This window comes from Sorex araneus, chromosome 11, assembly GCF_027595985.1.
Source record: "Sorex araneus isolate mSorAra2 chromosome 11, mSorAra2.pri, whole genome shotgun sequence".
NCBI lineage: Eukaryota > Metazoa > Chordata > Mammalia > Eulipotyphla > Soricidae > Sorex > Sorex araneus.
In genome coordinates, this window is record NC_073312.1 from 47316439 (window position 1) to 47328842 (window position 12404).

The 12404-nt window shown below is 41.3% G+C and overlaps 1 protein-coding gene across 1 annotated transcript in view; it reads left to right on the forward strand.

Moving 5' to 3' along the window:
* Window positions 1–12404, forward strand: part of MAPK1 (mitogen-activated protein kinase 1) — a 95360-nt gene that overhangs the window by 40906 nt on the left and 42050 nt on the right. The window contains exon 2 of the mRNA XM_004607449.2: window positions 11885–12067. Within this exon, the coding sequence (XP_004607506.1) occupies window positions 11885–12067 (183 nt within the window). The remainder of the gene's footprint in view (window positions 1–11884; window positions 12068–12404) is intronic.

Sequence of the window (12404 nt, forward strand, 5' to 3'; positions counted from 1 at the left end):
TGATATTCCCATTATTCTCTCTATATATTGAGTACATTTCATATTTCCATACAGAACTCACTATTGTTGATTGGAAATTTTCCCCAACAATCAGGCCTGCTGAATAAGCATCATCTAATAATTTCTCTTCCTTGGTAAAAGTGAAGACTTTGAGTCCGCGCGGCGGCTATCGCGGCCGCGCGGTTTTGGGTTTCTAATATTTTAGCTCAGTTCACAGTCAAACTGGATGGCTGCAAGAATCTGCTCTGGTGCCAAAATGGGTTAGGAGACCTCAGGATCACAGTCAGTAGGCGGGAGGCTCTGCTTCTCGTGCCGCGGCTCTTGGTTCATCTCTGGGCGGAAGGCGCGCCGGGAACACCTCCCCTCCCAGGATCACCTACAGGCTACGTCACTAAAGAAAGTCCTACCTCCTGGTGTAGGGGTCTTAGAGGGTGGCTCTCACCGCGTGGCTGCTGCCGCTGCCGCCATTTTCGCTCAGAAAAATGGGGTGGAGAGGGAAAAAAATCCCTCCCCGGGCTGCACGAGGTTGTAGTTCAGTTCACAGTCAAAATGCATGGCTGCAAGAATCTGCTCTGGTGCCAAAATGGGTTAGGAGACCTCAGGATCACAGTCAGTAGGCGGGAGGCTCTGCTTCTCGTGCCGCGGCTCTTGGTTCATCCTAAACTTGCTAATTTAGACAACAACCACTCGGCCCTACATCAGAAAGGTAGAGAAGACCTGTATGTTCTCTCTCATTATTATTTTCCCCACTTGAAAGATTGCTGGTGCTAGTCCTAATTGGCAAATAGTAATAGATTTGAAATATCTCTCCTGTTTCTTGGAATCCAGGCTCTAATTTTCTTATTTTTGAAAAATAGGAACCACCTCAAGCAGATTTAGGGTGAGGGCTGAGCGCATTTTAAACTGAGGACCTCAAGAATTCTAAGGATGTGCTCTACTGCTTGAGCTAGCTCCGTGCCTTCCATTTTTGATTTTTTTTTTCTTTTTGGGTCACACCTGGTGATGCACAGGGGTTACTCCTGGCTCTGCACTCAGGAATTACTTCTGGGGGTGCTCAGGGGACCATATGGGATGCTGGGAATCAAACTCGGGTCGGCCGCAAGCAAGGCAAACGCCCTACCCGCTGTGCTATCGCTCCAGCCCCCCATTTTTTTTGATATTTTTTATTGCTGTCTTTCATTACATGTTTCTTCAGTATATATTACCAATTCCAATGATTGAAAAGAATTTTTTTTCCATTTCTAGAAGTTCATTGTGATTCCTGGGGATCAAACCCAGGGTCCTAACATAGAAGACAAATGCTCTACTACTGAGCCACATTCCAGATCCCTCAATATAATTCTTGCAGTCTTCTTTTTTTTGGGGGAGAGCTTATTATGCACTTGCTTATCTTAACCTTCCCTCCCCTATTTTTGGATTTGGGGGCCACAACCAGCCATGCTCAGAGGTTACTCTTGGCTCTGTGCTCAAGAGTTACTCCTGGTGGTGCTCGGGGTACCATATGGGAGACTGGGGATCTAATCCAGGTCAGCTGCGTGCAGGGTAAGCACTTACGTGTTACACTACCTCTTTAACCCCTCCACAACCTTATTGAATGTGTGTGTGTGGATTTGTTGGGAGGCATCTCTTTAACCCCTCCACAACCTTCTTGAGAGAGAGAGAGAGAGAGAGAGAGAGAGAGAGAGAGAAGGAGGGAGGGAAGGAGAGAGGGAGAGAGAGAGAGAATTTGTTGGGAGGCATGGGGGGGACTTGGCTATACCAAACAGTGTTCAAGGTTCACTGCTGACTTTACGCTCAGTGATCACTCCTGGCAGGATTTGGGGAGCCGTGTAGGATTGAATAAAGCATCAAATTGAGGTCAGCTGTGTATAAGGCCTGCCACTAGAGTATAATTTTTCAATTGTTCTTGTCTATTGTAACTGTCATGTCTTTCTATTGTCTTTTATCACCTGTAACTTCTGTATCTTTCTATTGGCTTTTCATTGTAAACCACATTTGTCTGCTTTTTTGGTCACCAGTATGTTTTGATTGAATGCACTACTATGCATTTTTACATTATTGAAAACTCATGGTTCTATTTTGTGTTTCTTTAAATATTTTGGTCTGCTTATCCTTGAATACATTTATATCAACTAGAACAGTTTGATTCTTTTTCAGATTTGCTTTTAAGCATTTTAAAGCAGTTCCAGAATAGCCTTTAGTTAAATATTAATTTGGTATATCATTCTGAGGATTCAACTTGATGTCCATATGTTAGTAAATCTTTCTACTCCTAGATGAGATGTAGTGCTCTTATTATTCAGCTGAAGATTGAGAGAATCCTTTGCAGATCTCTCCAACCTTCTCTGAAATTTTCTCTCCTTCAGTAAGTAATTTGCCTTTCAAATTCTTACTCACCTGTCCTCTCCAAACTTCAGTTCTGTCTTCAGCCCAGGGAGACTATCAGGTTCCCATTTGGTTTTCCTTTTTTTTGTACTGCTGTCTGGAACATCCTGACATTAATGAGTTGGGGCAGTCATAGGGTTATCTTAGTGTGCTAGTGTATTGTTGAATGTGAGTTAACTCTAGTTTTATATATTTCATCTAGTTAATTTTAGTTGTTTAAGTAGGAGAGTGAATCAGTTCCTTTTCTTTTATCATGACTGAAAGCAAAAAACTCTGTGATGGTATTTAGAACTTTAGGAACTCATTAGAAAAAAACTTGAGTTATTCCCTTATTTTAAGTAGTCTTACATTATGTAACCTACGCTTTATTCATACCCCCACCCCACCCCCCTACCAGTCGAATAGGCAGGAATGGTTAGACAAAAGACAGCTTAATCTTTGGTTTGATTTGGTTTTGGGCCCATACCCAGCAGTGCTCAGAAGTTACTCAGTGCTGGGGGTGGGGGTGGTTCTGTAAGTGCTTAGGGAACTGTGTCAAGCTGGCAATCTAACCCAGACCTGCTTGCAAAGCATGCACTCCAGCCTGTTGAGCTGTCTGGCCCCTGAAATTATAGGTAAAATCACTCATGATTCTATCATCCTGACCTGTTTATAAATTGCTTTCTGGGTTTACTTTATTTTGAAACCTGTCACTGTCACTGTCATCCTGTTGCTCATCGATTTTCTCAAGCGGGCACCAGTAACATCTCCATTGTGAGACTTGCTGTTACTGTTTTTGGCATATCGAATACGCCACAGGTAGCTTGCCAGGCTCTGCCATGTGGGCGAGATACTCTCGGTAGCTTGCTGGACTCTCTGAGAGGGGCGAAGGAATCTAACCCGGGTCAGCTGCATGCAAGGCAAAAGCTACCCGCTTCGCTATCCTTCCAGCCCATTTTGAAACCTACGTGTAGTTAATGTAATATTCATACTAGTTGAATGGCTGCACAACAGCCTATTACAGTAATATCCCATTAGTTATTTTGTTTGCCGATATAGGACTTGTTCTTTTAGATAGTGTAAACTGTAAATGCATATTGATTAAATGTAGTTCAGTACCAGAGTACGGTTGACAGCCCCAGCTGGTCTCTGTTGTACCTTATGCCATATACTTTTCTGGCTTTGAAAATGAGTTCAAGACTATATATTAAAAAATTGCTTGAACTACTAGTAGGAAAGATGTGTAGCCTGCACTTTTGGCATTTGAAGTATCTTACGGTTAAGAGGTTAAAATGGATTGGATCTAAGTTGCCAAGTTATGAAGCACTTGGAAGATGGCTCAGTGATTTAAGACACTTGGCCAGCAAATACAATATCGTGATTCAGACCCCAATGCCCCCAATGAGCTGAAGTGATCAGGACAGACCTACTGTTGGTGATCCCTGCCAGGAGGCCCAGATGATGAGTCAGTGGTTGAAAGCACTTTCCCAGTAAGTGTAAGGCCTCTACCTTAAGCCAGATGCCACTCGGATAAGCTAAGTCATTGACTGCATTGCCATTTATGATCCTCAGTGAGAATGGGCCCAGAATATAGATCAGTGGCTTAGTTCCCAGGATATACATGAGACTGTGCGCTTAAGAGCCCATGAATCTCAACCTGTTCTTGCATTGAGGTGATTTCTGACCATCCCATGGTCTGAGCTCTCCTCTGCAGTTTTTGATGGGAAATCTGAAGTACTGTAGCTAAGAGCTATATCATAATTTCAAACTGTAATTCATGGATTGTGTTTTATTCATATACAGAATTTGTTAGCTGGGGCCAGAGTGATAGTATAGCGGCTAGCGTATTTGCCTTGTACGTAACTGACCTGGGTTCTATTCCCAGTGTCCCATATGGTGGTCCCCTGAGCATCACCAGGAGTAATTCCTGAGCAGCCAGGAGTAAGCCCTGAGCATTGCTGGGTATCACCCAAAAAGGAAAAAAAAAAGTGTTAGCTGATCTTCTAACTTGATCATCAGGAGCTATCAGATAGACCTCGTATTATGTTTTTTTCCATTGACATTTTTATTGTCTGTGATCTTGCTTTGTTTTCTTCCGTTCCATATATGAGTGAGATTATATGATACTTGTCTTCTTCTGATTTACTTTACTGTATATAACCCCCTCTAGTTCATCCAACTTATAGTGAAGTGCAAGATTTCATCTTATGATTTGAGTAGTATTTCATTGTATGCATATGTATATGCTACAGTTTTTAATCCATTCATGTGTTGTGTGACCCAAAACTTTCTATCTATATTTATGTATAATGTCATCTACAGATAGTGATAGTTTGACTTCTTTCCCATCGTGATTTTTCGGATTACTTTTTCTTTCCTATGTGGCTGGGATTTTCAATACTATGTTGAATAATAGTAGTGAGTGTGTGGAAATCCTTGTGTTATGTCTGATCTTGGACTTTTCATTTTTCTCCATCGTGTATGTTGGCGGCTGGAGCGATAGCATAACAGGTAGGGCGTTTGCTTTACATGCAGCCAACCCGGGTTCGATTCCTCCATCCCTCTCAGAGAGCCCAGCAAGCTCCCGAGAGTATCGTGCCCGCACATCAGAGCCTAACAAGCTGCCGGTGGCACATTCAATATGCCAAAAATAGTAACAAGTCTCACAATGGAGACGTGACTGGTTCCCGCTCGAGCCAATCGATGAGCAATGGGATGACATTGACGGTGATATGATGTATGTTGGCTGGATATAGGCTTTTTTTTTTTTTTAGTGGGGGAGGGGGTTAGGCCACACCCAGTGATGCTCAATGGTTACTCCTGGCTTTTTGCTCAGGAATCACTCCTGGCAGGGCTTGGGGGACTGTATGGGATGCCAGGGATCAAACCTGGGTCACCTGCATGCAAGGTAAACGCCCTATCCGCTGTAATTCTGCTCTGGCCCCTTATCTTTTTTGGCACCTTACACCCTGTTCTATAGCTTCAGGCCCATAGGCTTCACCTTTTAATCCTCTCCTTATACTCTGTATACTCTGGTTTAGTCTTTTTTTTTTTTTTTTTTTTTTTTTTTTGCTTTTTGGGTCACACCTGGCGATGCACAGGGGTTACTCCTGGCTCTGCACTCAGGAATTACCACTGGCCATGCTCAGGGGACCATATGGGATGCTGGGATTTGAACCCGGGTCGGCCGCGTGCAAGGCAAACGCCCTACCCGCTGTGCTATCGCTCCAGCCCCAACTCTGGTTTAGTCTTAATCTACCCAGGTCATCCTTGTGTTTTGAAAGTGCTTTACCATAATGAGGCATTTTTATGTTTTTTTTTTTCCCCTCTTCCCTCTTTAAGTTGCAGGCTTTTTAAGAGCACAATCATTGTTTGGTTTAGCCACAATTCTAAAATGAAGCCTCCAAATGGGAAGTGCTTATTAACAAATGCAGCCTGACACTACAATTCTGGCTTCAACTCTTACTCTCACGTTGTTTTGGTAACTATCAAAACAGGAAATGAAGTCAGTTTAGCATGACTTGTTCATAATTGACTCATGTTGGTTCCCTTTTCTTCCCCTAAGTGATCACAAAACATTTGTTCAGTCATCTACTCCAAGATTTTGTGGATTTTTTTTTCTTTTTGTTTAAAATTGAATCACTGTGAGATAGTTACAAGCTTTCATGTTTGGGTTACAATCACACAATGATCAAACACCCTTGCCTCCACCAGTGCACATTCCCCACCACCAATATCCCCGGTAAACCCCCCCTTTCCCACCCTCCCCCTGCCTCCATGGCAGACAATATTCCCTATACTCTCTCTCTACTTTTGGGCATTATGACTTGCAACACAGACACTGAGAGGTCATCATGTTTGGTCCATTATCTACTTTCAGCACGCATCTCCCATCCTGCTGATTCCTCCAGCCATCATTTTCTTAGTGATCCCTTCTCTATTCCATCTGTCTTCTCCCCTCTGCTCTTGAAGCAGTTTTCCAGCTATGGGGCAATCCTCCTTGGCTCTTGTATCTACGATTTTGTGGATTTCTAATACCACATTTATTGATAAAATGATTTTGAAATTTCTTCCTACCCAGACAGTCCCAGGATCAACCATGTAATCAAGGACACTGTTCCCTTTTTGTTTTGTTTTTAAACTGCCTTTGTATTTGCACATGTACACACCAGAGATCGAACCAGGACTACATGCATGTGAAACATGTGGTCTGTCACTGAGTTTCATCCCATCCCAGCCGTTTAACTGCTTCTTGAGAAGAAATTAATATACATATAATGCACAGTTTGGTGAGTTTTGACATATACACAGAGAATAGGGCACTTGCTTTTGCATGTGGCTGCCCTGGTGCAGATCCAGAAGTAAGCCCTGAGTGCTTCCAGGTGTGACCCAACCTGCTCCCTCTCCAACCTCCCCCAATAGAAAAAAAGAAAGCAAATTTTAGAGGGTATAAATAAAATTAGATGTTTTGCAATTCAACTTAATCAACTGATACAGGTAACCCAGCTATCCTGTTTTGCTTTATGAGTGATAATGAAGAAATAAACAAAAGGAAAGAACTTTTATTGCCTTGACTTACCTAGATGGATCATTAGTTCAAAAATATTTATTGCTCTTGATAAGTATTTTTCAAACACAAGGCTTAGATTGGGGCAGATAGGAGTGTGTATGTATGGTGTTTCGCGCATGATTGAGTATTGTTCAGGACTGATTGCATAAATAAAAGGATATTATACCCAGAAGTTTGTCCACTCTATGATCCGTCCAGAGCACCTAGCTACAAAGAAGCTTTCTACTGAACTAATTAATGAATGATGTGGTGAAGTTCATTAATGAAATTCATAGTTGAGTATTAAACTATAGGCTCTTAACACTGAGAATATGGACTCACACCACCATCTCTTTCTCTACGCAGAAGTGAGGTAGTTATTAAGGGGAGGGGCTCTTGTACACCTTTACAAAATGAGGAAAGAAAGCAGTTTCTGTGAGAATGAAAATCTGATCTTGTAGTGCCTTTCACCAAGGAGTGGATGTTAAGCTAGTTTACAGGTTAGACATATTGAACCTTCTTAATGAACTTAGTATTTCTCTTCAAGGATCTTGTACAAATAGATTTTTACTGAGAAGATAGATGCATTCAAAAAGAAACTCGCCGTTTGGGATAATCACAGATAGAAGGAAGATACAGTAATGTTTTCACAAATTTGGAAAAATTTTTTATTGCTGCTTAAAACCAGAAAGTCACGTTCAACATAATCAGGTTTTTTGTGTTTTTTTTTTGCTTTTTGGGTCACACCTGGCGATGCACAGGGGTTACTCCTGGCTCTGCACTCAGGAATTACTCCTGGCGGTGCTCAGGGGACCATATGGGATGCTGGGAATCGAACCCGGGTCGGCCGCGTGCAAGGCAAACGGCCTACCCGCTGTGCTATTGCTCCAGCCCCAACATAATCAGTTTTTAAAGACAGCTGAGAACTTTAATAATTTGATGTAGATAAGGATTCTCATAAAGGTAACCTCTAGATTAATAATTCCTCGTTGGGGATATAAAATCATATGTACTCGATTCTTTTTTTTTTTTTTTAATTATATTATAGGTTTTATTTTTTTTTTTCTTTTTGGGTCACACCCGGCGATGCACAGGGGTTACTCCTGGTTCTACACTCAGGAATTACTCCTGGCGGTGCTCAGGGGACCATATGGGATACTGGGATTCGAACCCGGGTTGGCCGCGTGCAAGGTAAACGCCCTACCCACTGTGCTATCGCTCCAGCCCCTGTACTCGATTCTAATGAAAAAGAAAAACTAGGAACCAAATAGTAGAGAAATTAAGGGGTTGCCTTGTATGTTTCACTCAGAAAAGAATATCTACCTCTCAGTTATAAAGCTGTCAAATAGTAGGTCATATTTTGATTATTTGTGCGAAAACACACATTCATTTCAGTAATTTAAAAAGAGAGAAATCAAATAGATATTATTGCTGCACCTTTATCTCAGAAACACTTTCAGCCATATATATCAAATTTTCTTTCTTTTTTTTTTTTTTGGTCACACCTGGCGATGCACAGGGGTTGCTCCTGGCTCTTCACTCAGGAATTACCCCTGGCGGTGCTCAGGGGACCATATGGGATGCTGGGATTAGAACCCGGGTCAGCCGAGTGCAGGGCAAACGCCCTACCCTTCGTGCTATCGCTCCAGCCCCATATAAAATTTTCTGATCTCTAAATAGCAGCAGATGCTGCACTAGCTAAAAGTTGCAATTTTATAACATTGGATTTAATAAAATACTGTCTACATTAGTCTTTTTCTGTCTTAGCAATCAGCTGGTCTATGAAATATTTCCCCAGTTCACTGGGATAAAAAGGTAGAGGAATTCTGATACTTTCTTTCCTTTTTGGGTCACACCTGGCGATGCACAGGGGTCACTCCGGGCTCTGCACTCAGAAATTACTCCTGGCAGTGTTCAGGGGACCGTATGGGATGCTGGGAATTGAACCTGGATCGGCCGAGTGCAAGGCAAACGTGAGGCACTTGTTTTGATCCCCTGTGCCACATTGTTTCCCAAGCACTGTGCTAAGACTAGTCCCTGAGCATCTTCAAAGGTGCTCTTTTCCCCCATAAAAGAGAAAAAGAGGAAAAACAAGTTTGCCATAGTTCCTGTGTATTTTTTTTAAGTCAGAAACACCAAAAAGTCCACGAAGAAAGGTATATTAATAAAATGTATTTGCTATAAAATATGAGGAGTTCAAGGAGAAATGGAACAAATGTATCGGGTGAGGGATCACTATATCCAGCAGTGCTCTGTGCTCAGAATCACTCCTGGCAGGCTCAAGGGACCATGTAGATGCTGGGAATCGAACCCAAAGTGGCCACATGCAAGGCAGTGCCCTACTCATTGTACTATTACCTTGGCTCTTAAAAATGTTTATTTTTAATATTAAATAAATTTACTCACACTGTAAAACAGTAGTTGGGGTGGGGGGCTGGTAGATAGTACAGTGAATAGGATGCTTGCTTTGCATGCAACCAGTGCAGATTTGATCACTGGCACTGATACAGTTCCCCAAGCCAAACAGGAGAGATTCCTGAGTTCAGTCAGCCTGGAGTAATGAGCACTGCCAGCTGTGAGGGTCCCCTCCCCCAAAAAAAAGAAAAAGAAAAAGGAAAAAATGTAAGTTTAGGCTTTTATATAGTAAACCCAGAACAAAATAAGATTTGAAATGTAATTCAAGGATTATATTTTGGAATTTCAAGAATATATTTTGTTTAAAAGTACAGCATGCCTCAACATCATTTAATTTAAATTAGTTTTATTATAACACTGATGAAGAAAAAAAAATTGGGTTTTGGCCAAGGCTGCTGACTGTGTGGAGTTTGCCTGTTCTTCTCATTGTTTACTTGGATTTTTTCTTAAGTTTTTCCAACATACTAAATATTTGCACATAGAATCCTTTGCATGTGCCTTAGTTATCCCAGTCAGAGTGTGAGAGAGTTGGAATGGGCCTTCGAGTGAAAAGGAATTCTGTCCAGAATTAAGTTCCACCTTGTGTCCTGAGTTGTTAGGATAGGCTGTGGCCATGTGCAACCCTGAAATAATATAAGTGGGATGGAAAAAATAGCTAAATGAAAAATGAGTAGTGAGTAAATGAATATTAAGTGGATGTTTAATATTAAAAATGCTTTTGGTGGGCTGGAGAGATAATACAGAGGGTAAATGCCCTACCCACAACAGACCCAGGTTCAATCACTGGTATCCCATATAGTTCCTCGAGCTCCACCAGGAATAATTCCTAAGTGCAGAACAAAGTGTGGCCCCAAAACAAGCAACATTTAAATATTAGGGGCAGGAGTGGTAGTATGATGGTAAAGTGCTTGCCTTACACACCACCAACCTGGATTCAATTGACTTTCTAGATGGTCACCTGAGCACTTCCCAGTGTAGCCTAAAACCAAATTAACAACCTCTCATCAAGAAAAAAAAGAAAGAAAAATGGTCTTAGGTCTTTAGAAGTTTGGTGATGTTTTTGTGACTAGAAATACACTATTGGACTTTAAATTTTTGTTAAGATCAATTAGTCTGCAGTAGAATTTGTTTTATTATATACTGTTTTGCTTATGCTCATATTTTCTAAGAACCTGTTGATGGTAAGTGATGCCTCATTATTTTGTGAGCACCTTTGTACAAAGTATTAATTGTGACAATTGAAATTAATTAAGATGAGGATTGAGTTAGAGAGATGAATTAGTCAGTATCAGAGTAAGTAGACTGATAAGTTAGGTAAAGTCTCCCAAACCTGAGAATAGACTTATTTCAGTATTTTACATTTTTAGCAATTTTCTTCAGGAAATAAAAAATAGCCTGTGTTATTTCATTGCTTTAGCTGTTGCTGATGTTTATTAATATGCGCTCATAAAAATAATGAATAGGGGCTGGAGAGATAGCACAGTGGGTAGGGCGTTTGCCTTGCACGCAGCCGACCCGGGTTCAAATCCCAGCATCCCATATGGTCCCCTGAGCAGGGCCAGGGGTAATTCCTGAGTGCAAAGCCAGGAGTAACCCCTGTGCATCGCCAGGTGTGACCCCCCCAAAAAAAAATGAATATTGGTCATAAAGATATAATTGTTGCTTTCGCTTGGAAATCTGTAAAAACATACTTAAAAGAAGAACTGGGGGCTGGAGCAATAGCACAGCAGGTAGGGCATCTGCCTTGCACGTGGCCAACCCGGGTTCGATTCCCAACATTCCGTATGGTCCCCTGAGCACCGCCAGGAGTAATTTCTGAGTTCAAAGCCAGGAGGTAACCTCTGTGCATTGCCAGGTGTGACCCAAAAAGCAAAAAAAAAAAAAAAAACACCTGGATTGTCTGTTAGTACTATGAACATTCTTGTTTTGATTTTTAAGTAAACGATTTTACAGATTTTGTTCTAAGACTGCCAAAAACATCTTCGTTAAATTTAAGAAAAGGATCATTTTTGCAAGTATAACAAGTTAACTCAAGCAATCAAGGTGTCTGTCTGCTTTGGTCCTTTTTTTTTTTTTTTTTTTTTTGGGGTCACACCCGGCGATGCACAGGGGTTACTCCTGGTTCTACACTCAGGAATTACTCCTGGCGGTGCTCAGGGGACCATATGGGATGCTGGGATTCGAACCCGGGTCGGCCGAGTGCAAGGCAAACGCCCTACCAAAGCTCCAGCCCCTGCTTTGGTCCATTTTTTGTTAAGAATGAATATGTGGCTGGTAGTTACTTGAATATTTTACCTGAGTTCAACAGTAAAAGTTTTGCAAAGTTATCAGGTTAGGCCTTTGTTACTTTTGGTGTTCAATATAGTATATATTGTACTAGCTATAGTCTCCTTAGTTTTAGGGCCTTTTTGTTGATAATATGCGTGTTGCTTTCACTTATGCTAAGCAGCTATTTACCCAGTGTGCTAAATATTAAATGCTTCACCAATTTGCATTTTAATCATTTTGTTCTAAGACCTGTTCTTAATGCAATGTCTCCCGCCTTTTTTTTTTTAGCTCTGCTTATGATAATGTCAACAAAGTTCGAGTAGCTATCAAGAAAATCAGTCCTTTTGAGCACCAGACCTACTGCCAGAGAACCCTGAGGGAAATCAAAATTTTACTGCGCTTCAGACATGAGAACATCATTGGAATCAATGATATTATTCGAGCACCAACCATTGAGCAAATGAAAGATGTGTATCCTTTTCAGGCCTTGCATTACCGATGGCAACCTTATTGGGCAAATGTAACTTAAAATTTCTTGTACTCTAACTAGAGTAAAGGAAAAGTATATAAAGTATATTTAAGGAGAAATTATAATGTGCTTACCAGTACTGTAATACTTTTGTGAGGTTTATCAGTTGTCAGTAACTATTTTTAGTGTTTTTCTGGCAAATCCAACATCCTCTGTCAGAATCAGTAAAGACTTTTTTCCCCTGTTCGTTTGTTATTATTGTGGCTATGTCAGGGGTGATATACACTCGGTTGCAAAGCTCTGGCAGCAGGGCACACATTTGATTTCAGTACTCTCGGG